General features: G+C 31.5%; 1 protein-coding gene and 1 long non-coding RNA gene across 5 annotated transcripts in view; one reads left to right on the top strand and one right to left on the bottom strand.

Moving 5' to 3' along the window:
* The window catches only part of LOC126733757 (uncharacterized), a 157,746-nt gene that overhangs the window by 42,025 nt on the left and 89,012 nt on the right, over positions 1 to 26,709 (top strand). The window lies entirely within an intron of this gene.
* The window catches only part of LOC126733755 (uncharacterized), a 196,204-nt gene continuing 186,406 nt past the window's right edge, over positions 16,912 to 26,709 (bottom strand). For all 3 annotated transcript variants that reach the window (XM_050437149.1, XM_050437150.1, XM_050437148.1), the window contains exon 5: positions 16,912 to 25,704. In XM_050437149.1, the coding sequence (XP_050293106.1) occupies positions 25,330 to 25,704 (375 nt within the window). In that variant the 3' untranslated portion in view covers positions 16,912 to 25,329. The remainder of the gene's footprint in view (positions 25,705 to 26,709) is intronic.

Below are 26,709 nucleotides of genomic sequence, written 5' to 3'. Positions count from 1 at the left end.
ACCTTTAGAAAATTATCATTGGGACACTACAGTAGTAGTAGTAAAAGAAGTAATAGCAGTAGTAGTGTTGTTCGAATTCAACTTCAATTTATTAATCTTTTTCTCTCTTTAAACAATTCTTTCTCGCAAAAACACACTCGAAATAAAACGATTATAATTAAAGCAAAGTGAAATATTATTTTTTTCAAATTTTCCTGATAATTTGAGATCATTGAAATTTTTATTCTCTTTCTGTCTGTCAATGCCTGTTCAATGGTCTTACGATGTTGACAAGTTTCTACACATAGCTTCAATGGTAAGAGCATAATCCCAAGAAGAAGAAGAAGAAGAACAAGAAGAAGAAGAAGAAGAAAAAAAGAAGAAGAAGAACTGGCCATTCATTCATTAATATTCTTCTTGAGTCTTGTTAACCGCAACTCCTTGACTGGAAAAGACGTGTTCTAGATACCGCTCAGCCGTTTGAAACACATGACTCTTCGATCTCACCTTAATAATCCAGAAAATCCAGAACCTACTAGCCCCTCAGTAACACTTATTTTAGATTTTTCATGTGATACTCTAAACGAATCTCTTATTACAATAAAGTCATCATGGTAAACCACGCAAATCTTCCAGGAGAGTCTTGTTAAAATGGCCTCCACCAGTAAGTTTCCAAGTTTATGATCTACATGTTTAAAAGATCAAAAGATCTTCGATAAAGCCAGTCATCATAACGTCTCAAGGTCTTAGGATCTTGTGTCATAGCTCAATGAAAACTAGTGATTCAATGAGAATTTAAAAGGAGAAGGAGAAGTTTATTCTGTACCTCAAATTTTTAGTCTGACTAAAGCTAATTTCCAGAGCCTTTCCAGAGAAATTGGAATACAAAATTATATGGAAATCACGATAAATAATAAGTGTCTTCGTGAATTCACTAAAGGTCGCTTGAAAAGTGACTTTTTAATCAACCTGACGATCATAGATTAGGCTTCAAGGTCTTCAGTTATAACTCCGTGAAAACTAGTAATTAAACTGGAATTCTTAGGGAATACGAAAAGATTGTCATGAACCTTAAATTCCTAGTCTTCATAGAACTAATTAGGATACTCTAAAAAGCATTTCCAGAGAAATTGGATAACAAACTTATATGGAAATAACGATAAATAATAAGTGAAAACTAATTAACCCAGAACTTCTAAGGAGTTAAAAAGAACTGTCCCGTATCTCAAATTCCTAGTCTAACTGGGGCCAATCAGAGAACTCTCCATAGCATCTCCATAGAAATTTGAATACAAAGTTACATGGAAATGGCCATAGATAACAAGCGCCTTATATAGTCTAATAAAAATCACTTGAAAAGTTGTTTTTTGATGGATCTGAGAATTATAATTTATACACCAGAGTTTTCTGTTATAGTTCAGTGAAAACCAGTTTTTTAATGAGAATTTCCATGGAGTAAGAGAGGTTTGTTATATACCTGAAATTTCTAGTCTGACTAAAGCTAATCAGAGAACTCTAAACAGCCTTTCCAGAGAAATTGGAATACAAAATTATATGGAAATGACGATAAAAAGTGTCTTATGTTATTTATTAAAGATCGTTAGAACAGTATTTTTTAAAGGACCTAGCGATCATCGATTAAGCTCAGTTATAACAAGCCAATCAGAGAACTCTAAAAAGCATTTCCATAGAAATTTGAATACAAAGCTAGCTGGAAATGGCCATAAATAACAAGTGCCTTATGTAGTCTAATAAAAATTACTTAAAAAGTCGTTTTTTTTAAATAAATCTGAGTACTCCTGGGTCTTCTGTTATAGCTTAATAAAAACCAATAATTTGATTAGAATTTCCATAGAGGGGTAAAAGGTTGTCATATACCTCAAATTCCTAGTCTGACTGGAGCTAATCAGGAAACTTTACAGAGCATTTCCAGAGAAATTGGAATTCAAAGTTACCTGGCAATCTCGATAAATAGCAAATAACTTACGTAATTTATTAAAAATCAGTGTCCACATTTTTATATCCATGGACCAAATGCCTTAGCCTCCTTCTTCGGTCTGCAGCAATTCAATCAAATTAATTTAAAATCACTTCAAGTTCCTATAGACGCAATAAAACCCCGATAAAGATAAAAAGAAAAATAAATATTTTTTTATTCAAAACCTCATCCATCTCACCATAAAGAATCATAAACAATTGCGTAAAAAATTAATACATTTTCAAAACTCATTTAATTCCAACGTCTTATTCCCAAAAAAAAAGAAACTTTTTATACGTGGTACCGCCCCCCTGTACTAAGATAAAGCCCAGGCCTAAAGGACACTTCAAGTAATAGATTGTGGCTCTGTAGTGGACTCAAACTACCCAGGAACCTGTTCTCTTGTGTGCCTAATATACGGGATGTTTTCAAAACTTATTAACAACCTTTGACAACTAGTTTTGATAAGTTCCAACGATGAGGACCGCAATTACGATTCTCTCTCTCTCTCTCTCTCTTTCTGTCTCTTAAGAAGTTTATTATTAGCTTTAGAGAGAAATAGAAATAAGGGCGAAAACTGTCCTGAGAAAGTACAGTTATTTACCACCCTAACGAGTAACTTTCGTCTCAATTAAAAATAATTAAGACGATTAGGGGTCAGTCAAAAGCACGGTGGTCTATATCGTTTTGAAGATAATAAAGCTGGGGGATGAAATTGCCCGAAAAGTCGCTATAAATTTTTCGGTTCAAGTGGGTGGTTGAATTGCGCAGACAGGAACCGGATAAAAACTTCGAAATCACTCGGGGAAATATGACGAATGAATGGGGGGATGACTAGTTTGGGGTAAATCGAGAGATTTTTTTCCTTTTTTCGGGGTAGAAAAACGAAGCTGTAATTGCAATTAAGATATGTATTTTGTTTCAGAACCTAAAAGAAGGAATAAAGAATTAAAGAGTCTTTTTAGGGATTAAAATTACTCTAAGAAAGTTCTGTTTGTTACTAACTAACCCTTGGCAGACATAGAACAAGCTATGTATGCTATGAAGAAATATTTTTTAAAGTACTGGTCGGCTATCCCCACTTTTGGCTATTTAAATTTTAATTTGAAAATTTGGCGCCATGCTGCAAATGATGCCCACCATTTTTTTACATTTTTAAGTTTTTTATTTTTTTTAAATAAACAGCTATTTATTCCAGGCATTTAAGGCAAGACTAGCTTAACTGCCTGGAATAATAATAGTCTCCCAAAGTTGAAGAATTTTGCATTTTTTAATTAAACTTAAATTTATTCCAGGCAATTGAGGTAAGATCCTGGCTCAACTGCCTGGAATATTGACATTAAGTTGAAAATATGTTTTTAGTTGATAGATAGGAAAACCTTGAAATTAGGTCGATTTAAAGCCTAGTTTTCTCGCAATCGTCTTCTTAAGTTGAAGGTTTTTTAGTTTTTAAATAAATCGAAATAATTTCCAGGCATTTAAGGGAAAACCTTGGCTCAACTGCTTGGAATAATTAAATTTATGTTAAAAATATGTCTTGGTTGAATGGTTGAAAAAAAAGAAAAAATCCTTAAAATTAGGTTGATTTAGAGCCTAGTTTTCTCGCAACCGTCTTTCATAGTTAAAGGTTTTTTTAAATTTTTAAATAAACTGAAATACATTCCAGGCAGTTGAGGGAAATTCCTGGCTCAATTGCCTGGACTCATGAAATTAAGTTTTTGCATTTAAGCATTTTAATTAAAATTATGTTTTAACTGTCTCGAATATATTAATGAATTTATTAACGGCAGTTGAGGCATTATAATTAATATTAAAGAAAAACTCAAGTGCCTGGAATATTTATTTAATTTTTAATTAACTTTTAAGTTCAAATTTATTTTACAGTTCGGGGCAGTTGCTTGTAAATGTTTTAGATATTTTAAATAAAATTATGCATCAACTGCCTAGAATAATTAATAAATGTTTAATTAACGTTTATGTTAAAAGTTAGTTTACAATTTCAGACAGTTCAGGCATTTTAATTAAATTAACTAACTTATTTAAAGCTCAAGTTAAAAATTTAGCTTAGAATTTCAGGTAGTTGCTCGAAGAGTTTTATAATTTTAAGCATTTTAGTATCGCAAAATTAGTATTAAAAATTAACGCAAGTTTATGTTTTTTTATAATTCGTCATAGCTCCCTTGAAATAACAAATGTCTCTCTTATTTAAAAGTCAATTTTTTAGAATACCTAGAATAATTAATCAATTTTTAATTAACGTTTATATTAAAAGTTAGTTTACAATTTCTGACAGTTCCGGCATTTTAATTACATTAACTAACTTATTTAAAGCTCAAGTTAAAAATTTAGTTTAGAATTTCAGGTAGTTGCTCGAAGAGTTTTATAATTTTAAGCATTTTCATTAAAATTATGCTTTAACTGTCTAGAATATATTAATGAATTTATTAACGGCAGTTGAGGTATTATAATTAAGATTGAAGAAAAACTCAACTGCCTGGAATATTTATTCAATTTTTAATTAACTTTTAAGTTAAAATTTATTTTACAGTTCGGGGAAGTTGCTTGTAAATGTTTTATATTTTATATATTTTAAATAAAATTATGCATCAACTGCCTAGAATAAAAAAATACGTTTTTGGTTAAATAAAAAGGAAAAATCCTTAAAATTAGGTCGATTTAGAGCCTCGTTTTCTTGCAGTGGTCTGTCAAAGTTGAATATATTTAAATTTTTTAAATAAACAAGAATTTTTTTTTAGGTAGTTAAGGCAAGACCCCGGCTCAACTGCCTAGAATAATGAAATTCAGTTGAAAATATGTTTTTGGTTGAAGGAAAGCAAATGTCCTTGAAATTGGGTTGATCTAAAGCCTAATTTTCTGGCAATTTTCCTCCAAGATTAAAGGCTTTTTTTATTTATAATTAAGCCGAAATAAATTCCAGGCAGTTGAGGTAAAACCCTGGCTTAGCTGCCTAGAAAGATGAAATTAAGTGGAAAATATGTTTTTGGATGAAAAAAAGGGAAAATCCTTGAAATTAGGTTGATATAGAGCCCAGTTTTCTCACAATGTTCCTCCAAAGTTGAAGGCTTTTTAATTTTTCAATAAATCGAAATATATTCCAGGCAGTTGAAAGAAATTCCTGGATCAACATTTAATTTGGTCGCAAAATAAGATTTTAAGTTGAGAAAATAAAAAAATTTTTGGAATTATGATAATTTAGAGCGTAGTTTTCTAACAAACAGCTTCCGAAGTTGAAAGTTTGTTATGTTCTAAATAAATTTTAGGCAGTTAGGCCAAATACCTAAATTAAAATTAATATGTGTTTGTGCCTTTAAACTCTTGAATCATTTTCCACCATGAGATATGGTTAGTTTTGTGTCCACATAAACAATTTTGATATTATTTTAAAGTTTTCAAATATAAAAGTTGATGAACTTCTGATTTGAAATCTTTTAAAGAATTTTCAAAAGTTCTCAAGATAAATGTTGTTACCAAAACAGCTGAAGCACTTAAAATAAAACCAAATTTTAAAAATTAAAATTTTGAAAACCTTAAATTTAAAGCCTTTTATCAAAATTAAATAGAAATTTTCAATAAATTCAAACGCACTTCTAAAATCTCAGAAGAAAAATATGAATATTTTGGAATTTTTAATTTTAGAGCCTAAAATTTAAATATTTATTTTTATGTGAGTATTTTGAAATTGCGAATCAAAGAAAATCGAGCGAATTTTTAGGCTTTTACCTAAAGTAATTACAGAAATTTTAAAGATTTTCAGAAAATCAAACGACGTTAAATGTTTTTAAAAAAATTGGTATTCTCCAAATAATCTCAAAAAAAAGAAAGAAGTAAGATTTTGATATTTCAAAATATAAGAGTCTAAAATGTAAACGATTTTTCAAAATTAAATATTGCAAACATTTCATGAAATTCTAGATTTAAAATCAGCTTATTCTAAATCAACCTAATTTCAGGGATTTTTTCTTTTTTTCAACCAAAACCATATTTTCAACTTAATTTCATTATTCCAGGCAGTTGACGGAAATTCATCACTCATGTATTTCGGTTTATTTAAAAATTCAAAAATCTTCAACTTTAGAAGACGATTGCGAGAAAACTAGGCTCTAAGTTAACCAAATTTTAAGGATTTTTAATTTTTTTAAACAAAAATATATTTTCAAGTTGACTTTATTATTCCAGGCAGTTGAACCAGGAATTTCCATTAACTGCCTAGAATGTATTTCGGTTTATTTAAAAATTTAAAAAATCTTCACCTTTAAAAGTCGATTGCAGAAAAATAGGCTCTAAATCAACCTAATTTTAAGGATTTTTTTTTTCAACCAAAAACATATTTTCAAGTTAATTTCATTATTCCAGGCAGTTGAGCTAGGAACTTTCGTTAACTGCCTGGAATTTATTTCGATTTATTTAAAAATTAAAACGCCTTTAATTTTGAAGGCAAATTGCAAGAAAACTACGGTTTAAAGTAACCTAATTTTAAGGTTACTTTAAAGCCTATTTCCTTTTTTTTAACTAAAAACATATTTTTAAGTCAATTTTATTATTCCAGGCAGTTGAACTGGAAACTTCCCTTAACTGCTTGGAATTTATTTCGGTTTATTTAAAAATTAAAAATCCTTTAACTATGGAAGACGATTGCGAGAAAACTAGGCTCTAAGTCAACCTAATTTTAATGATTTTTTCCTTTTTTTCAATCAAAAACATATTTTCAAGTTAACTTCATTATTCCAGGCAATTGAGCTAGGAACTTTTGTTAACTGCCTAAAATTTATTTCGCTTTATTTAAAAGTTAAAACGCCTTTAATTTTAAAGGCAAATTGCACGAAAATCAGGCTTTAAAGTAATCTAATTTTAGGGATTTTTCCTTTTTTTTAACTAAAAACATATTTTTAAGTTAATTTTATGATTCCAGGCAGTTGAGCTAGGGACTTTCGTCAACTACCTGGAATTTAAGAAAATAAGGCTCTAAATCGACCTAATCTTAGAGATTTTTCCTTTTTTTCAACCAAAAACATATTTTTAACTTAATTGCATTATTCCAGGCAGTTGAGTCAGGGTCTGGCCTCAACTGCCTTATCAAATTCCAATGTACTTTCTAAATTTTTCGCCCAAAAATTTTTAATTTTCAAAATATTTACTCAAGAGAGAATTTCATATTTTGAAAATTAAGAATTTTTGGGCAAAAAATTTGGAAAGTACATTGGAATTTGATGAAATTTTTGCAGCATTTAATTTTGTTAGAAGGATTTAGATTTTAGGCTTTTTTCAAAATATCAAAATCTTACCTTTTATAAAATTTTAAAGTTGACGATTTTTTAATTTTTTAAATAAACAAGAATCCATTCTAGGCAGTTGAGGCCAGACCCTGGCTCAACTGCCTGGAATAATGAAATTAAGTTAAAAATATGTTTTTGGTTGAAAAAAAAAGAAAAATCTTTAAAATTAGGTTATTTTAGAGCCTAGTTTTCTTGCAATTTGCCTTTAAAATTAAAGGCGTTTTAATTTTTAAATAAAGCGAAATAAATTGCAGGCAGTTAAGGCAAGTCCCCGGGCCAATTGCTTGAAATAACGAAACTAGGTTGAATATATATTTGTTAATGAAATAAACCAGGGTCTTGCCTTAGTTGCCTAAAATAAATTCCTGTTTGTTTAAAAAAATTAAGATATCGTCAACGTTAAGAGACGACTACGAGAAAACTAAGCTCTAAATCGACCTAATTTTAAAGATTTATCTTTCTTTCAACCAAAAACATATTTTTAACTTAATTTCATTACTCTAGGCAGTTGAGCCAGGGTCTGGCCTCAAATGCCTAAAACAAATTCTTGTTTATTTAAAAAAATTAAAAATCGTTTAACTTTGAAATTTTATAAGAGGTAAAATTTTGATGTTTCGAAATATAAGAGCCTTAAATCTAATTATATAATCTAATTATCCTTATCCCTAAATCTAATTATCCTTTTTACAAAATTAAATAAACAACTCCCTAGAATAATGAAATTAACTTAAAAATTTATTTTTGGTTGAAAAAAGGAAAAATCCTTAAAATCAGGTTACTTTAAAGCCTAGTTTTCTTGCAATTTGCCCTCAAAATTATAGACGTTTTAATTTTTAAATAAACCGAAATAAATTTCAGGCATTTAACGAAAGTTTCTAGCTCAACTGCCTGAAATAATGAAATTAACTTGAAAAAATGTTTTTGGTTGAAAAAAAGGAAAAAATCATTACAAGTAGGTTGACTTAGAGCCTAGTTTTCTCGCAATCGTCTTTCATAGTTGAAGGTTTTTTAATTTTTAAATAAACCGAAATAAATTCCAGGCAGTTGACGAAAGTTTCCAGCTCAACTGCCTGGAATAATGAAAATAACTAGAAAATATATTTTTGGCTTAAAAAAAAAAAAAAATCCTTAAAATTAGGTTACTTTAAAGCCTAGTTTTCTTGCAATTTGCCTTTAAAATTATAGGCATTTTAATTTTTAAATAAAGCGAAATAAATTCCAGGCAGTTAACGAAAGTTTCTAGCTCAACTGCCTGGAATAATGAAATTAACTTGAAGATATTGTTTTGCTTGAAAAAAAGGAGAAATCCTTAAAATTTGGTTACTTTAAAGCCTAGTTTTCTTGCAATTTGTCTTTAAAATTATAGGCGCTTTAATTTTTAAATAAAGCGAAATAAATTCCAGTCAGTTAACGAAAGTTTCTAGCTCAACTGCCTGGAATAATGAAATTAACTTGAAAATATGTTTTTGCTTGAAAAAAAGGAAAAATCCTTAAAATTTGGTTACTTTAAAGCCTAGTTTTCTTGCAATTTACCTTTAAAATTATAGGCGTTTTAATTTTTAAATAAACCGAAATAAATTCCAGGCAGTTAACGAAAGCTTCTAGCTCAACTGCCTGGAATAATGAAATTAACTTGAAAATATGTTTTTGGTTGAAAAAAAGAAAAAAATCATTAAAATTAGGTTGACTTAGAGCCTAGTTTTAGCTTAGCAAAAATTCTTAATTTTCAAAATATTTACTCAAGAAAGAATTTCATATTTTGAAAAACAAACATTTCGAAGCTTTGAAATTTAAGCAGTAAATGTTTAATTTATTTATTTATTTTAAAATAAAACAATTTGGAAATTTCATGAAATTTAAATAAACTCCAAGAATTTTAATTTAAAAAAAATTATTTTCCAATGTTTTTAAAGGTTTAAGAAGCCTTGAAAGCGTCTAGCAATGCTGCTATTCTACAGTTTACCTTAAATTTTAATATGTAAAAGCCTAATTGGCCAAATTAAATGTTTGAGAGTAAACATTACTGGGATTGCGCTGGTTCAATGGAAGAATAAAAAGAGCGTTGAATTGCTTATAATCTAATAGTTTATATTACTGCACAGTGCACACAATACAGTAATTACTAACTAACTTATTTAACAGACTTAGCTTCGAGATTAAGCGAGAACGAGAAATTTACGAGTATTTTGTTGCTTTTATTAGGAGTATTTACTCTATTGCCGAGAGTTTTGGCTTTTAGCCGCGAAACGAGAGAATAAGAAAAAAGTGTCACTGGGACAAGGGACCGAGATCTTTTTATTACACCCGAAGAGCGAGTGGCGGGCAACTGCATCTTTTCCGTGCTTATGATCTATTTTTAGATTTTTCGGGGAGGGGCCGGTAGCGAGCGTGACAATTATTTCAATAACAATACAAAGAAATCAACGAGAAAGAGGATTAAGAGATAAGCTTAATAATTTGGGAGAAATGGGTTGTGTTTCCACAACATTCTGCCCCCGAGTTGAAGCTGTTAGCTTCAAACAAAGCAAAAAGAGAATTAAGAGATTTACTATAAAAAGTAACATTAACTCGAAGGACCAATAGAATAATGAGAGCAAGAATAAAAATTTAGAGATTTATTATTTATCAGATTCAGTAAGAGAAACTTGAACGTTTTCTTGGGGTAGCGGACAGACCTTTGTGATAGGTCTGGTATAATATCCGTCAGTAGTTTTGAGTTTAACCACCCTGACTCTTCCATCTGCACCCTTCATAACCTCAGTCACTCTAGCTAGAGGCCATTTAAGAGGGGGAGTTCCATCCTCTTTGAGGAGGACCAAATCATTAACTTCGAGATTTTTGGATGACCGAAACCATTTTGGTCGATTTTGGAGACGATTTAGGTACTCTACAGTCCATCGTTTCCAAAAAATTTGTTGGATCTGTGAACATCTCTGCCAAAAAGAGAGTCTATTTTCGGGAATTTTCTTTAAGTCCTTTTCAGGATAGGCCGTTAGGGACGTACCTATTAAAAAATGACCAGGGGTCAATGAGGAGAAGTCAGAGGGATCGTTAGACATAGAGCAAAGCGGCCGAGAATTTAAAATAGCCTCTATCTGGCAAAGAATAGTACTAAACTCTTCAAACGTAAACTGAGAATTCTTCATAATTCGGTATAGATGATACTTTGTGCTTTTAATTGCGGACTCCCAGATACCTCCCCAGTGAGGAGATCGAGGGGGAATAAACCTCCATTCGGTTTCGTTTTGAGTTAGAAACGTTTTCAAAGCATCATACTGTTTGTCAATTCGGAAAAACTCGTACAGTTCTCTTAATTGATTTCTTGCGCCTGCAAAATTTGTTGCATTATCACTGAACACAACTGTGGGATTGCCTCTTCGAGAAATAAATCGTTTAAATGTCATTAGAAAGGCTTCAGTAGATAAACTCGAGACTATCTCAAGATGAACGGCTTTTGTGGACATACACACGAATAGAGCAATGTAACCTTTAATAACATTGGCTTTTCGAAGCCTTGAGGATTTGAGAAAAAAAGGACCACCAAAATCTACACCAACTTTTTGAAATGGTCGTGAAATTGTTATTCTTTCTTTTGGGAGACTAGCCATAATTTGCTGATTTGTCTGGGCATTGAATCGAAAACAGACTGTGCAATTCCTAATTAAGCGTTTAATTTGGCGCAAGCCATTTAAGGGCCAGAATCTAAGTCTGAAATTTGAGAGTACGTTTTGCGGCCCAGCGTGACCTAAACGTTTATGTTCACGTGAGAGCATGAGAGAGACGACATAATCGTTTGCTGGAAGAAGGATTGGATGTTTTTGATCGTAAGAGACTTCAGCATAATCCAACCTACCACCAACTCTTAGAATGCCAAAAGTGTCCACAAAGGGTTTTAGGGAAATTAAGTTCTTGTTAGAGAGAGGCTTATTACTTTTAAGCTCACAGATTTCTTTAGAAAAATATTTTTTTTGAAGTATCTGAACTATTAGTTGAAGAACTGAACTAAGTTCTGTGACTGTCAGAGCGCCATCAGATCTACTTAATTTATTTTTGGAGTTATGAATAAAACGCAAAATGTATGCGATTACTCGTTGAAGCCTAGAAAAACTAGAAAACTTTAAAAACAAATCATGCCAGAATTCACTTTGTCGAGACGAAAAGGTTTCTACTACGTGTAAATTAACCTTTCGTTCTTCTGGAAGATTAGTTTCTTTGGAGGGAGTATCAAAGGCTTTCAAATTTAAATCCATCGAATTTAAGAACTTTGGCCCGTGAAACCAAAATCCAGATTTTAAAATGTCTTGAGAAAATAGTCCTCTAGATAACATATCTGCTGGATTCTCGGACGATTTAATGTATCGCCACACACAATCAGAAGTAAGATCCTGAACTAGGGATACTCGATGAGCTACAAACACAGTCCACCTACTAGGGTGACTTTTACACCAAGCGAGAGCTATTTGCGAGTCAGACCATAGATTTATAGAGGTAATTTTTGATTTAAGATTCTTCTCAAAACTCTTTACTATTCTCTGAGTAAGCTTAGCTAATAGAACGATGCCACACAATTCAAGTTTAGGAAGTGAAATACTCTTAATCGGAGCAACCTTTGATTTGGATGAAATCAAATTACATGTGACCGTGTTGTCTGAGTAAATAACGCGAAGGTATATGCATGCTCCATAAGCAGCTAAGCTGGCATCTGCAAAACCGTGGTATTCAACATTTTTGATAGTTTTATTGAGAAATAAATTCCGAGAAATTTTTAAACCTTGAAGAAGAGATATGTGTTTAATAAAATCATTCCATTTTGATATGATAGTTTCATCTGTGATAATTGTGTCCCAATGCAACTTTTTACACCAAAGAATTTGCATCAAAATTTTTCCTTGGACAATAACAGGATTTACTAGACCCAATGGATCAAAACATTGGGCAATAGTCGATAAAACCATTCTTTTTGTTAAGAGATCTGTCTGAGGGACTTGGGGCGTAGAGATACAAAGTACATCCTCAACTGGATACCATTTCAAACCTAATACTTTATTAGGAGTATCATCAAAGTTCATGTTGTACTCGTGAGTAACTTTTTCAGAGACCTGACTCAAAAATTTCTGTGAATTTGAGCACCATTTGTGCAAATTAAAACCAGATATTTTAAGCATTTCAGTGAGTTCGTCATAAAGGGTCTGCAATTCACAGTACTTGTCACAACCGGCCAAAACGTCGTCCATGAAACATTGCGTCATAATTGCTTCAGAGGCTAAGGGAAACTTTTGTGAATTGATTTGAGCAATTTCATTTAACACGCGAGTGCAAACAAAAGGTGCAAAATTGGTTCCATAAGTTACCGTTGAGAGCTCTATGCAACTTAATGGATTTTTGGGGTTATCTCTCCATAAAATATTTTGTAGAAATCTGTGTTCAGGGTTTATTGACACCTGACGGTACATTTTTTCAATGTCAGTGGTTAAGACATATCTAAAGGTTCTGAAACGGCATAAGATGTCATACAGTTCAGGCTGAACTGTAAAACCTTTGAGTGTTACGTCATTCAAAGAATATCCTGTTGAACTCTTAGAGGAAGCGTCAAAGACGACTCGAAGCTTCGTGGTCGCGCTAGACTCACGAATGACACATAAATGAGGAATAAAATATTTGTTTTCAGATTTTGGAGTAATGAGAGTGAGAGGGATGTATTGCGCATGTCCAAGAGAGACATATTCATCTATAAATTGCTTATAACGAGAAAACAAAGAAGGGTCCTTTTGAAACCGCTTTTCAAGAAGGAAAAATCGTTTTTCGGCAATAGTGTATGAGTCACCCAACTTAAGATGCTCAACTGGCGACTTGAGGGGAATATCAACTTGATAGGAGCCACTTTTTAGTACTTGGGTCTTTAAAACAAATATTTCTTCTGCTTGTTCATCTTCAGGTGCAAGGGGAATATCTTCAAAAATTTTTTCAGTATTCCAAAATTTACACAGACTGTTGTCTAAATCTAAGTTTGAAGGAGAATGGATTTCTTGAGAAAAGTTACAACGTGAGAGTTGTAACTCTGAACGTAAATGAAGCGCTGAACAGTGTAGTGGTACATTACCGGCTACTATCCAACCTAAGTGCGTGTTCAGTAGAGTAGGATAATTAGTACCTAACTCAAAAATACCCCTGGACAAGAGAGAATAATAAACGTCAGCACCAACCAGTATGTCTATATCAGATGGAGTGAAAAATCCAGGGTCTGCGAGTTTTTCAAAAATATCACTAGGTATTTTTAACTTATCAACCTGGATCGAAACTTGGGGAAGTTGATGGGTTATTTTATCTAATACTGCACAAGATACCTTAAAATATTTATCTTGACTTACATTAGAGTAAAGAACAATATCTATCATTTTGCTTGATATAGTACTGTTTTGCGAAATTCCAGATATGTGTAATGTTTGATTATAGGGTTTGAATCCAAGTTGGTTTACTAAACGAGAGGTGATAAATGAATTCTGAGATCCATTGTCCAGTAATATTTTGGCCTGGATAGGCACATTATATTTATTGTACAAAGTCACTTGCGCGGTGGCTAGGAGAATTTGTGTATTCTTTGTGGAAAGGGCAGAGAAACTTGAGCTACAGGGTACCTGATTATCAAAAGAGGGTTGAACTGTTTGTTCATTGAGAGGTCTTTCATTTTGCATACGAGATACATTGTTTCGAGAATTATTATGATGTTGGAGTCGGGGTGGATAATTATTATTGGTTTGACTATTCTGTCGAGGTGAGTATTGATTGTGTAAAATTGTGTGATGTTTTTTATTACACTCAGCACATTTGTGGGTAGAACTGCAATCATTTATTGAATGTTTTGTTCCGAGGCAGTTTGGACAAAGTTTTTTCAAGTCAACAAATTTTATTTTTTCAGAATGGGGTAAGTGTATAAACTTTTGGCAAGAATAAATTCGATGACCATTGTTATTGCAAAAGGGACATAAGAAAGTATTTATTTGAGAATGTTGTTGCTTATTCACAAAAAGAGAAACCTTATCCTGCCTTCTATTGCTATGACTTTCAGAGCTTGATAAATTTTCCAAAATGACACACCTTTTATCCAAAAATTCAAAAAATTCATCAAGGTTCGGCAACATTGCAATGTCTCGCTCTTGCTCGAACAGTCTACGTGTACCATAATCTATTTTCTTTTGAAGTATATAAATTAACAAACATTCATATGCCTGGGATTCTGTTAGCTTTAAATTTTTTAATGACTCTAAATTTGTTTTACAGTTCATTAAAAATTCTCTAAGATTTTTTGAGTTACATTTAAAAAGGCTAGGAGCATCTAAGAGAGAACTAAAGTGAGCATTAACAATACAATTTAAATTCTCATACCTACTTTTTAAAATGTCAATAGCGGTAGTAAAATTTTCATTAGTTACTTGCAATGAGTCTACTAACTTTAAAGCTTCCCCTCTTAAGAAAGATTTTAAATAGAAAAAGCGCTGTACATTAGATAAATTAACATTTCGAATAATTAAAGAGTCAAACAGTTCATAGAAAGAGTGCCACTGGGCAGCGTTACCATTAAAGGGCGCTATGGTAATATCGGGTAATTTTACACCTGCAATTCTATGTGAGGTATCCTGGGGTAAGTTTACATTTTGTAGAGTTGAAACAGACAATTTTTTAATACAATTTTCATATTGAGCAAGAGTATCATAGAATTTATTTTCAGTTTCTAGCCTATTTTCCTTATCAGCATCTTCCTCGGTAGAAGAAGCCTGAGGAAAACCCTCAATTTGGTCTTGAGCCACATTATATCTATCAAAATGTTTTTTTAAACCTTCTTGACGAATTTGAACTTGACTAATATCAGTGATTGTATCTTGATTATTACTTAACCAATTTATGGCTCTCGTTAGACCAGATTTGCTGTTTTTGCGCTCAGTTTTTAACTTTTCAAGAGACATTTTGTGTTAAAATATAACAAACTTACTAAAATTATTTACATAGACCTATAACCGAGAGCTAGACCTATAATTATAAGAGAGGGAATACCCCCAGGAAACTACACAATTTTAGTCTAAATTTCTATATGCTAAATGTATACTATATAATATCCACTAAAGCTAAATATGTACATGCATTTATGTATGAGTTACGTCAAAAAATAAAAATATTACTTTTTTAACAAATTTGTTAATACGGTCCTGGTAGAGAGCCAGACCAAAATTGAGATAACTTTAATTTACTTAACAGTCAACGAGAATAAAATAAAACGAGCACAAACACTTTAGTCACTACCAAAAGTATTTTATTTATTGTTTTTGTTTAAATAGATATTAGTGAAAAACACTCACCAGTTCAGAAAGTTTGTATATACTTATCTGTCTTCTACAAACAACAGGAGCTAGAGCCATACCCATAAGTTAAATGGAATGTCGAAGGGCAGCAACCATAACATAACCAGGGCTTCATACATCCAACAGTAATTATTGTACTTCATACTCATTTGCCTAGCACAGCGGCGAGTCAAAACGTTGCTTCTCGGGAACAACACAAGACAGATTCAGAAATTATAAGCAATTGCAACAATTTTCTTCCATATTATCCGGCTCGAAGGACCAAATGTTTGAGAGTAAACATTACTGGGATTGCGCTGGTTCAATGGAAGAATAAAAAGAGCGTTGAATTGCTTATAATCTAATAGTTTATATTACTGCACAGTGCACACAATACAGTAATTACTAACTAACTTATTTAACAGACTTAGCTTCGAGATTAAGCGAGAACGAGAAATTTACGAGTATTTTGTTGCTTTTATTAGGAGTATTTACTCTATTGCCGAGAGTTTTGGCTTTTAGCCGCGAAACGAGAGAATAAGAAAAAAGTGTCACTGGGACAAGGGACCGAGATCTTTTTATTACACCCGAAGAGCGAGTGGCGGGCAACTGCATCTTTTCCGTGCTTATGATCTATTTTTAGATTTTTCGGGGAGGGGCCGGTAGCGAGCGTGACAATTATTTCAATAACAATACAAAGAAATCAACGAGAAAGAGGATTAAGAGATAAGCTTAATAATTTGGGAGAAATGGGTTGTGTTTCCACAACATTAAATATTGTGAAAATTTCAAGTAATTCCCAAGTAAATATTTTTCACCTGAAATACTTAATTTTCCAAATTTTCTTAGAAACTCAAAAGCCTTGAAAATTTTGAAATTTTTGAAAAGATTTAAAATTTAAAATTAAATAATTTAAAGTGTTCGTACAATTCGTGTGAATTTTCGACTTTCCACTATTAGTAGGTAAACAATTGAATATATTTTTCCTGTAATAAATTTATTTATGCAGATTTCAAATAGTTTCTTGTCTGTACTCACCTTTTAAAGACCAAAAGCTTGGAAAATTTAAATTTTCGCCATTATTGGCCATTTTGTGATGTAGCCACAATTATATGATTTATATGATCTACTTTTAAGGCAAATCTAGTCTTCTGTTAGCCCTATACTGTGTAGATTATTTATTTTAGCCTAAATGTATAGGCGAATAAATACATTTTTCTAATAATTATTTTATTTATGCACATATAAAATTATTTTTTGCACTTATGACATTGATTAGAAAGTCACTATCCATGAGAAAAAGTGTTGAGTAAAATAAAACACAAGCTCAGTTACTGACTCTTTTTATTGCAAACAGACATTATCATCATCACCATCATTGTTCAGTAAATTTATTTTGTATTTATATATATATATATATAATATATAATATAATATGCGACAAGTTGGAATGTAAATAATATAAGGACACATCTCTATAGCAGATCTTACATCGAATTACAATAACTATTACATACAATATGAGCGAGGCCGTGACATTTACTTACAGAAAAAATTACATATCGTATAATATATTACTTAAATTATTGTTACACGGTTTTTTGGGATCGAAAATTAGACAAACAAACAAAATGGCGGAGCCCCGTTTTCTTTTTAAATTTTTTTGACATTTTTTAAAAAATAAGAAACGTTAAGGAATTAGGCACGAGACGTACTAACATTCACTTTAATATGCGCGACATATTAAACGAAGTCGTTTTATTAGTGCATTGTGTCCTTAACATTCTAACCTAAGAAATCTATTTGGTACACAATTATTTCGAATACAGAGCTTTAGCCACATACAGGGGGGCCTAAATTTGTTATTTTATATAACAGTCCCTTTATATTATAACATATTGGATGGGAAGTAGGGCACTACTTCAGTAAAAGGATTTACGAGTTATCGAATATGATATATAGGGTGTGCCAATTAAGATAACACAGTTACGTCCCTTTCTGTATATGGCAATATTTAAATACCCCGTTTATTATTCTTCCATTAAAACATGGAGCTGCCCAATGTACACAAAAACCCTGTTCTCGATGCGCAGGTGTTTCGTGTACACCCGGTATATAAACACTGTCATTTAGAATAAAGTTTTAAAGTTTTTCCTTGTAAGTGTAAATTCCGGTTTATGGCAAAAAAAAACACTGCGCGTAAAAAGTCGTTTTAAACGACAGTCCGAGGAAATATTTACAAAAATAAATAATAAATATACAAGAAAAATGTTCCGGATATTATGTATAAAAGCCACCTCACGGAGGTCAAAAGGAATAGAAACATTCGAATTATACCGATAGGCCCGAAGAAGAACCGCGAATACTAGAACATACAAACCTAAAGGTATAAAAGCGAAAACTTAAAAGGTAAAAATTACAAAAAAAAATCATAATAAAAAATAAATTAAGTTTTATGGTATAAAATGCAATGTGTTTTTTAGTATAAGTAGTTTTGTACAATCATATACATTCGAAGGCCGTTTTTTAAGCTACTTCCAATGGAATACTTAGTGGGTAATATTTTACTATAATATGGCATTAAAGAGACGGCTGGAAAAAGCTTAAAAACCGGACATGCTTTATTACTTAAACATTAGAATACTGACGCTACTTTAATTATATTTGTTATTCTGGCGAAAAGGTTTTTGATTTTTATTGGACTATATTATGTATATGTTTTATATAATAAGCGTAACACCAATAAGCGAGTATAATTTGGACACTATATATGTATAGGATGAGAGGTTTTACTATGTTCCGATTTTTTTATTATATAGTAAATGGATGTAATTTTGTTATTTTAACTGGGACGTTCTATAATGAATTTTACCTAAAATTTCAAGAAATTTAAGGAGTCAATTTAAAACTTGTATATTTTTTAGAGTCTCTAGAGCGAGGACTATAAAATTTATTATTTAGATAAATAGTTCAACGAGGTTAAGTCTATTGGTTCGTTTTGTCACCGAGAATAATGATTCGTCTGAATCAAAATTTTTAGGTAATAGGTACCCTATATTTGAGCTTTAGGCAAGCTTTAGAAACATGTTAAAATTTACTTGTTATCAGATGCTTGATCTTTAAGAAAGTTTTTTTTATATATTGACTCAAATACTTGACTAAGATTGACACAGCATCTTAGAACTGTATATCTCACTACATCAGTTTAACTATGAGTTGTGGTTGCTGTATTATCCAAACCAGATAGGATATGCTAGGCAGTAATTTTGAAGGTACTAAAGAATTTCATTTTAAAGGTTTAGCTTCATTTGCAAATTTAAACCTTCTTTTAAAACCTACCAACCTCTCACTAGACTATATGAGACTAAACAGACCATAAAAGGCATTAGAATAACAAGATTAGGGTCTCCTGATTTCTAAGATAAATAATGTTAACAGTATTTTTATTTGTTTTCTTTCTAAAATAAATTTAATCAGTGCCTCTATTGTCTCCTGTAATGTGATGCGAGTGACGTAAGTTTTGTCCTTTGTTATATTTTATTTTTATATCTTATTTTATTATTTTTTTAGATATTGGCAAGGCTGCTCTTGACAATGGCAATAGCCGAAACGCGTCGAGCAAATTAAAGGTTTTAACATGCAGTGGAAATTTGTTTGTTTTTTTTTTCTTTTGAAAATGTAATCAGGTCTTTCCAATAAAAACACAAAAAATCATAAATAAAAAAAATATGATTTAATTATGAAGTCAGAAATATGAGATAAATAGCTCTAATAAAACTAGTTCTCAATAGACACAGGAAAATGTATAAATTTAAAATAATGGAGCCAAAAAAGGTTGTCAGATGCAGATAACATGGTCAAAACTTTCTGTGGTCCAAGAATATTAATGAAAATGGTCCCTTGTCGGTAACTTGGGAAAATGATAAGGATACAATGACGTTTATTTGGAAAAATATCCGGCAATTTATATACATAGTCACCGTGAATTGATTGAATTCATTCAACTTCCTGGACGAATAAAAATATTCGTCCAGGCAGTAAACTTTTAACGGTCGCTGATATATACGTGTCATTTCAAACTTTTAGTCGTTATTTCGAAATAAATATAGAATAACGCGATTAGTCAAATACACCGTTGAGTACAGTGTTGCCAATCGTATTATTATAATAGAACGTCAAAAATACTATTTTAGTACATGCGCAAAAATATCAGCATCAAAGCTTGGGTAGATACATCCAAAAATTAATAACAACCCCGAAAGCGAAAGAATAATCATGCAAACCATATTAGACATACATTAATACTGATCATAACTATCTCGTTCTCGTTCTATTCTTATGCGATAAACAAAGACAGATATATGCTTAGCGAAGTCGCGACTCACTCGATGACGTTTTAGTTTAGCAACGCTGAAAACAAGAGGGAAGACACCGATTGCAAAATAAAACTTGTTTTATTTTCGACGTCTTTTGTTAGTTAATTATCCATCTCAACAACCATTTTGTAGTTAAATTATCCTTCTCAACATCTTTTAGCAGACACAAGGAAATGTATACATTTAAAATAATGGAGCCAAAAAAGGTTGCCAGATGCAGATAACATGGTCAAAACTTTCTGTGGTCGAAGAATATAAATGAAAATGGTCCCTTGTCAGTAACTTGGGAAAATAATTCGGAGACAATGACGTTTATTTGAAAAAATAGGCGACAATTTTATATATTCACCGTGAATTAATTGAATTCACTCAACTTCCTGGAAGTAATCAAAATATTCGTCCAGGCAGTAAACTTTTAACGGTCGTTGGTATATACGTGTCATTTCAAACTTTTAGTCGTTATTTCGAAACAAAAATAGAATCACGTGATAAGTCAGTTACACCGTTGAATGCAGTGTTGCCAGCGGTACGCCAAAAATACTATTTTAGTACAAGCGCAAAAATATTTAAAAATGTATGATATCAGCATCAAAGCTTCGGTACATCCAAAAATTAATAACAACCCTAAAAGCGAAAGAATATTGATGCAAACCATTTATTTTATATACACTGGTGGCCAAAAGTAGATTAACAAATTCCATTTTTATGGATATATTTTATCTGAAGCAAAGGAAAAACCGGTTGAGCTTATTAGTGTTCAGGAATGTAAACAACATAGTTTGAAGAAACAAATTCCATAGATTTTTATTGCTTGCACTTTTTCTCAATACTTTTTTTATCAAATTCCAATAATTTTGTTTGACTCCTAGGTGGCCACAATTGGATTGACAAACAACATATTTATTCAGTCTCTGGTTTCTGTTGATTTGACTTTCCTTACTATTAGTTTCGCAAAATATCCACAATGCCACGTGGTATAACTTTATCGATCAATATTAAGATGCGAATAATCGACGATTACTGGAAAGGGGTTAAACAGGCAGATATTGCTCGAAAATTTTCTGTTTTGAGGGCAACAGTAAGTCAAATAATAAAAAATTTTAATCTTTGTGGAAGTGTTGTTCCTCTAAAAAAAACTAGCCGACCAAACAAGATCACTAGTCGTGTTGACAAATTAATTTTGAAAAAAGCAAAACTTAACCCATTCGCAACTCCAAAAGAAATCAAGCTGCATTTGGAAGAAGAAGATGTGCGTTTAGTTAGTTGTCGTATCATTAGAAGGAGACTTCAATATAGTGATTTAAAAACAAGACGCCCTGCAAAGAAACCACTGCTAAGTTTAAAAAACGTACGGGCGCGATTGAGCTTTGCTCGAGAACATAGTCACTGGACAGTCTCCCAATGGAAAAAGGTTATTTTTAGTGATGAATCAAAGTTCAATTTGATTAATTCGGATGGCAAAAGATATGTTAGGCGTCCTGTGAACCAAAGGTATGATCCCAAATATACGGTGCCCACAGTCAAGCATGGAGGTGGTTCCGTGATAGTGTGGGGGTGTTTTTCGGGCTATGGGATGGGTCCACTACACTTGATAGAAGGCACGATGGATCGTGTCATGTATAAAGATATACTGCAGGATGTTATGGTACCTTACGCTTCAACATGATAACGATCCGAAACACACAACATGATAACGAGCAAAAACACGGTTGACCCAAGAAAAAATTAATATTATGAAATGGCCGTCACAGTCACCGGACCTAAATGCGATCGAGAACATTTGGGATTACATTGGTCGTCACATCCGATGTAAAAATTTCAAAAATAAACAAGAATTTTTTGAAGCTTTGAAGGCATGCTGGATATCCACTGACACGTCCTATATTGACAATTTAATTAGGTCAATGCCCAAAAGGTTGGTGGAAGTGAGAAGAAATAGAGGCTATGCAACGCATTATTGAATAAAACCCTTTGAATTTTCTATACTTATTTTTATTTTAGTAAGCTTTGAATTTGTCAATTTAATTTTGGCCACTTGAAAATTGTTTAGTTTTTTAATTTTTTTTTAAATAAAATTGGGTATTACGAATAAATAGTTTAAATATAATGAAACATTACAAAAAGGCTCCGTTGTTTTTTAGTCAGGTACTGTCCCACCTAATTTATCATTTCCTAAACCGTGATATAAACATATTTGAAAAATAAGTAGTTGTCAATCTACTTTTGGCCACCAGTGTATATATATATCAATACTGGTCATAATTATCTCGTTCTATTCTTATGCGATAAACAGAGACAGATATATGCTTAGCGAAACTGCGACTTAGTCGACTCACTCGATGACGTTTAAGTTTAGCTGAAAACAAGAGGGAAGACACCGATTGCAAAATAAAACTTGTTTTATTTTCGACGTCTTTGCGTAAAAATTAATTAACAGTATTTATATCCAATGAAAAATGTACAATTGTTTTGTGAAAACTTGTACTATTTTGCCCAAGTTGGCAACACTCGTTCAGTGTTTCATCAAACCTCTATCAGTCAAAGAGAGCAGACGTACGTCATATTGTGGTATGATATACAGTGTGTCCCAGGATGAGCGAATTCATACGTAAAAATGACAAAAGATTTTGTAGTTGAAATTTGACCGTTTGGCATCCAGCCCTGCTTGATTAAAAAATAAACTTTAGCATATTTTTATTTTTTAAAAATCGAACTTTTTTAAAGTAGTATATTTCTAAGCAAGATATAATAAAAGTTTATAAGAAAAAGTTGTTTGGAATGCAAAATTATGCCCGAATACCGAATTTCATAACAATAGGCATTCTTTGATTTTTACGTTTTGTGTACCAATTAATTTTTTTATTCATATTTAAATATTGGAGGAAAGCTACTAATTTATTTATCTAATAGTTAAATCACTGATCTAAAAGTTACAAGTTATCCTCAAAAAATATGTTTGTAATTAGTACGTCTAATTTAACAAGAAAATTTATTTTATACTTATTCTAAATTTATTCAATGTAGCTACCTCCATTATCGACAAATTTTTCAATATCTTTCCTAAACATTTTAAAAGAATTTCTAATTTTAGAAATTAAATTACAAGCATCTCTAATGCTTTATTTTGGTAATTCCCTGTCATTTGGTAATGGCTCGGAATAAACAATTTGGGCAATAATTTTTAAACTTTTAAAAAAGTGAGAATAAATATTTAATAAAAAATAATAAATAATTTAAACGTAAAAGTTAAAGTAGGCCTCTGGTTATGAAATTCAGTAATCGGGCCTAATTTTACATTCTAAACAACTTTTTCTTATAAACTTTTTTTATATCTTGCCTAGAAATACTACTTTACCTACTCATACAATTTAAAAAGTGCTCGTATCAAGGCAAATTTTTACGCATAAATTCGCTCATTCTGGGACACACTGTATATATATCATATCAGTGACTTATAAAGTGAGTAAAATTTGTGTTTTTGGTTACTTTTAGTGGTAATTATTATTTAGAAGTGTCTGCTGATTAACTTAATTTTAGTATTGAATGTTTCATTCGTAAGTTTATTGTGAAATAATTGATAATCAGTCTAAATTAGATGACAGTTTTAGAACGTAATTATTGACTTAAATAAATGAGTTAATTATAAAAAAGCATTTTGCTGAAAATGCCTAATATATAATGCTGAATTTATTTAGTAATTGACTGTTATACAGGCTGGTATACTAAATGTAGTAAATAGGGTGTCCTATGTATGTTATACAAAGTGTTCAGTATTTATTAGAGTATTTGTATGTTACAGAGTAAATTAAAATAAATTAGTAAGTAACATACTTAAATGTTTTGAGAACATAAAAATATAGTAGCAAAAGCATTTAATTGAAGAAGAGTAATTGGCCAAAATAACCGAGGAGAGCAAACCAAAAATTCAGATATTGGTGACATTGATTGATTTGGATAAATCACATACCAAAGTTAACGAGGAAAAGAGCGAAACTGAATCATCCTGTTGATTTTTCTGACAATGACTCTGACTCTAATTACCCACATTCTTTACAAAAGACATTGTGATCCTTAGATAGTGACGACGATGATCTAGGAGTAGAAGAAGATATTGAGGAATTTTCTCTACACCACCTACAAGATATACAAGTTTTATTTTTTTAGAGGAAAACGGCCCCATAATCCCGGTATATTAATATATCCTATTTATTTTACTAGTTATAAGGGTTATAATTTTATTTTAGGTTTAGTCTGAAAATCCGTTGTCAAGTCATGGTGACTCAAAATTTTTTGGAACAATTATTTGAATAAATTTACATCTGACCATATAAGAAGTACAGGCATTTTTGGAAATACTTGTTGTAATGGGTCTAAGTGGATTTTTAAAAAATCTGAGGTGTTTATAGCTTTTATAGTTTAGATTAATTTATTCAATTAGTCTCTGATTAATTTGTTTGGTTTTGTTTTTTATTGCCGTCTAGTTTTGTTAACTAAATTAGAGCTAGATCCCCACTATTTGTTTTATTATTTAATTTTTTGTTATTTAATTTTAAAAAGTGCTCAGTTTACATCATTTAATAAATAAAATGATTAAAAAAGCATTAAGTATATCATTTTGTAATACCTAATTCATAAAAAAATTCTTTTATAATCTAGATGTCGGGTGTATACCGTTATATCAGCGATTACTCGTTACATATTTGATGCCAGAAATAATGAGCGGCAAAATATTTTGAACCATTTGTAATGCCTCAAAGTAAAACCTTATCACAGAATAAAAAAAGCCATTTTGAGTTGGGTAAAAAACAGTGAACTATTTATTTTCTGGCATTATCTGAATATGGGTATAACCTTATTCCTAAATCTTAGGGACACACAGACACTTAGTGTCTATTGTGTTCTAACTGTATCAATCATAATGTATACTTTTGATGTATGTACTATATTATAGAGTTTGTTAATGAAATTAAAAGTTTTTACGTAATTTTTGGAAAACGCACTACTTATACAAAGAATACCACCATGTGACCCCTTAATTTTCTTGAATCTTTACGTAGGTACAAACTGAAAATGTATTAAACAATATATATGGTGTGACAATTAAAATAAGATAAAATGCATAATTTCTGGTATTTTAGTCAAATATTATTTAAGGAGCTATAAAAAATCTCCAGATTTTTGCACGTAAACTTGATTGTAGTAGCGCACTCCAATGCTTTGTGCTATCTTGATCTTGCTCAACATTACAAAACCTCATCATCCCTCAAGAACAAACAAACCAAAAACCTCCTCGCCAAACGCTACCCACGCAAGCGCAACCTGATTTTCTAATAAGCGCTATAAAAAAGAAAATCCCCTCCCCCTCACCCTCACGGGTTCCTCTCGCAACTCCTCGCCAACTGACACTTATCCCTTAGCTCGGGCATGTGTTGCGTCTTACCCTTACAAAGCGCTTTATAAGCCTCACTACAGCAATCCTCGTGGCTGTTCTCGTGGTACAGTAAGAAAATGTTACTGCCGAAGCAACGTTTCGAATGTCTGCCCAAGTGTCGGTTCTTCTTCAGGCATTTTTGTATCCGCTTGTGGGGTATTATTCGACCTTTACGGTCGAAACGCATTGTGGTACCCGGATGTCCGGCCAATTGGAGGTTCACGTACGTGTTCTTGTAACGTTCGTCTTCTGGGATGTGATCGGAGAATTTGCAGAGGTGCCAACGGTTATTCCGGTTGATTTCCTCGTATGTCTGCAATAAAATTATAATAAAGAGATTAAGAAGTCGAGATGGAGTTAATTATTGTGTAACCTAAGTCTAATTCTACTATTGTGCAAAGAGGGAACTTTTACTACTTAACCTTAGATATCCATAGTGTACCTTAATAGATATAATGAATACTTTTTTCACATTTCAAGTCAACCATATCCAAGTAGTCGTTGAAACGCGCAGACTAAAATTGTAAATTGCTATGTTTTTACTGAGTTTACACTTGACATATTTTAGCCGTCAAATTTACGTTAACTAAAGATTTTTTTTCAAAAAATGTACAAAATCTTTTTGTTTCCAAACTCGATAATATAATATTAAGTTCGGTCTATTTTATAGCCGTTTGTAAAGAAAGTTCAAGAGTAGCTAGATCCGGTTAGTGACAGGGCCAATGTTTAATAGGAAAGAAGATGGTAGTATATTTAATACGAAGCATCGATTGTCTTTCTTGTTCTGTATACGGATCTTCTTTAAAAAGTATATAGAGCACTTAAGCTGTTAGTGCTCAAAGTTCCAAGTGGTTTGAGGGTTTTAATGTTGAGAGGTGATCGTCAAGGTGAGTGTGTAGACTCGATTTTTGGGAGAAAATTTTCATAGAAATTCCATGGTGTCTAGCTCAATTCCTTGGATCTAAATGCCAGAAAATTGCCAGAATTCCCAGGCAAAGAGGCCAAAAATTCCAATTTGAGGAAAACCTCTAAACAGTTTTTCCTGATTTTCTCTAAAACTAATAGGAATAAGGGACATTTTATTTTAGTACTAGAATCATTATCAAAAATAGAACAAATCATATAGAATAATATTTGGTCGTAAACCATAAATATAATAAATAGGTTATGGAGGATTTTTGAAAAATTAGAAAATTTTTCGAGGGAAAAATTTGAAAAAAATATTTTTGTTAAATATTGTTAATTTTTTTTTAATTTGATAAAAATTGTGTAAAAAGTTTTAAAGAAACCCTAAAAAACTCTTTAAAAAATTTACCAG

The sequence above is a fragment of the Anthonomus grandis genome, chromosome 3 (assembly GCF_022605725.1).
Source record: "Anthonomus grandis grandis chromosome 3, icAntGran1.3, whole genome shotgun sequence".
NCBI lineage: Eukaryota > Metazoa > Arthropoda > Insecta > Coleoptera > Curculionidae > Anthonomus > Anthonomus grandis.
Note: the sequence above shows the minus strand (reverse complement) of the source record. Positions and strands in the feature narration are given on the sequence as shown.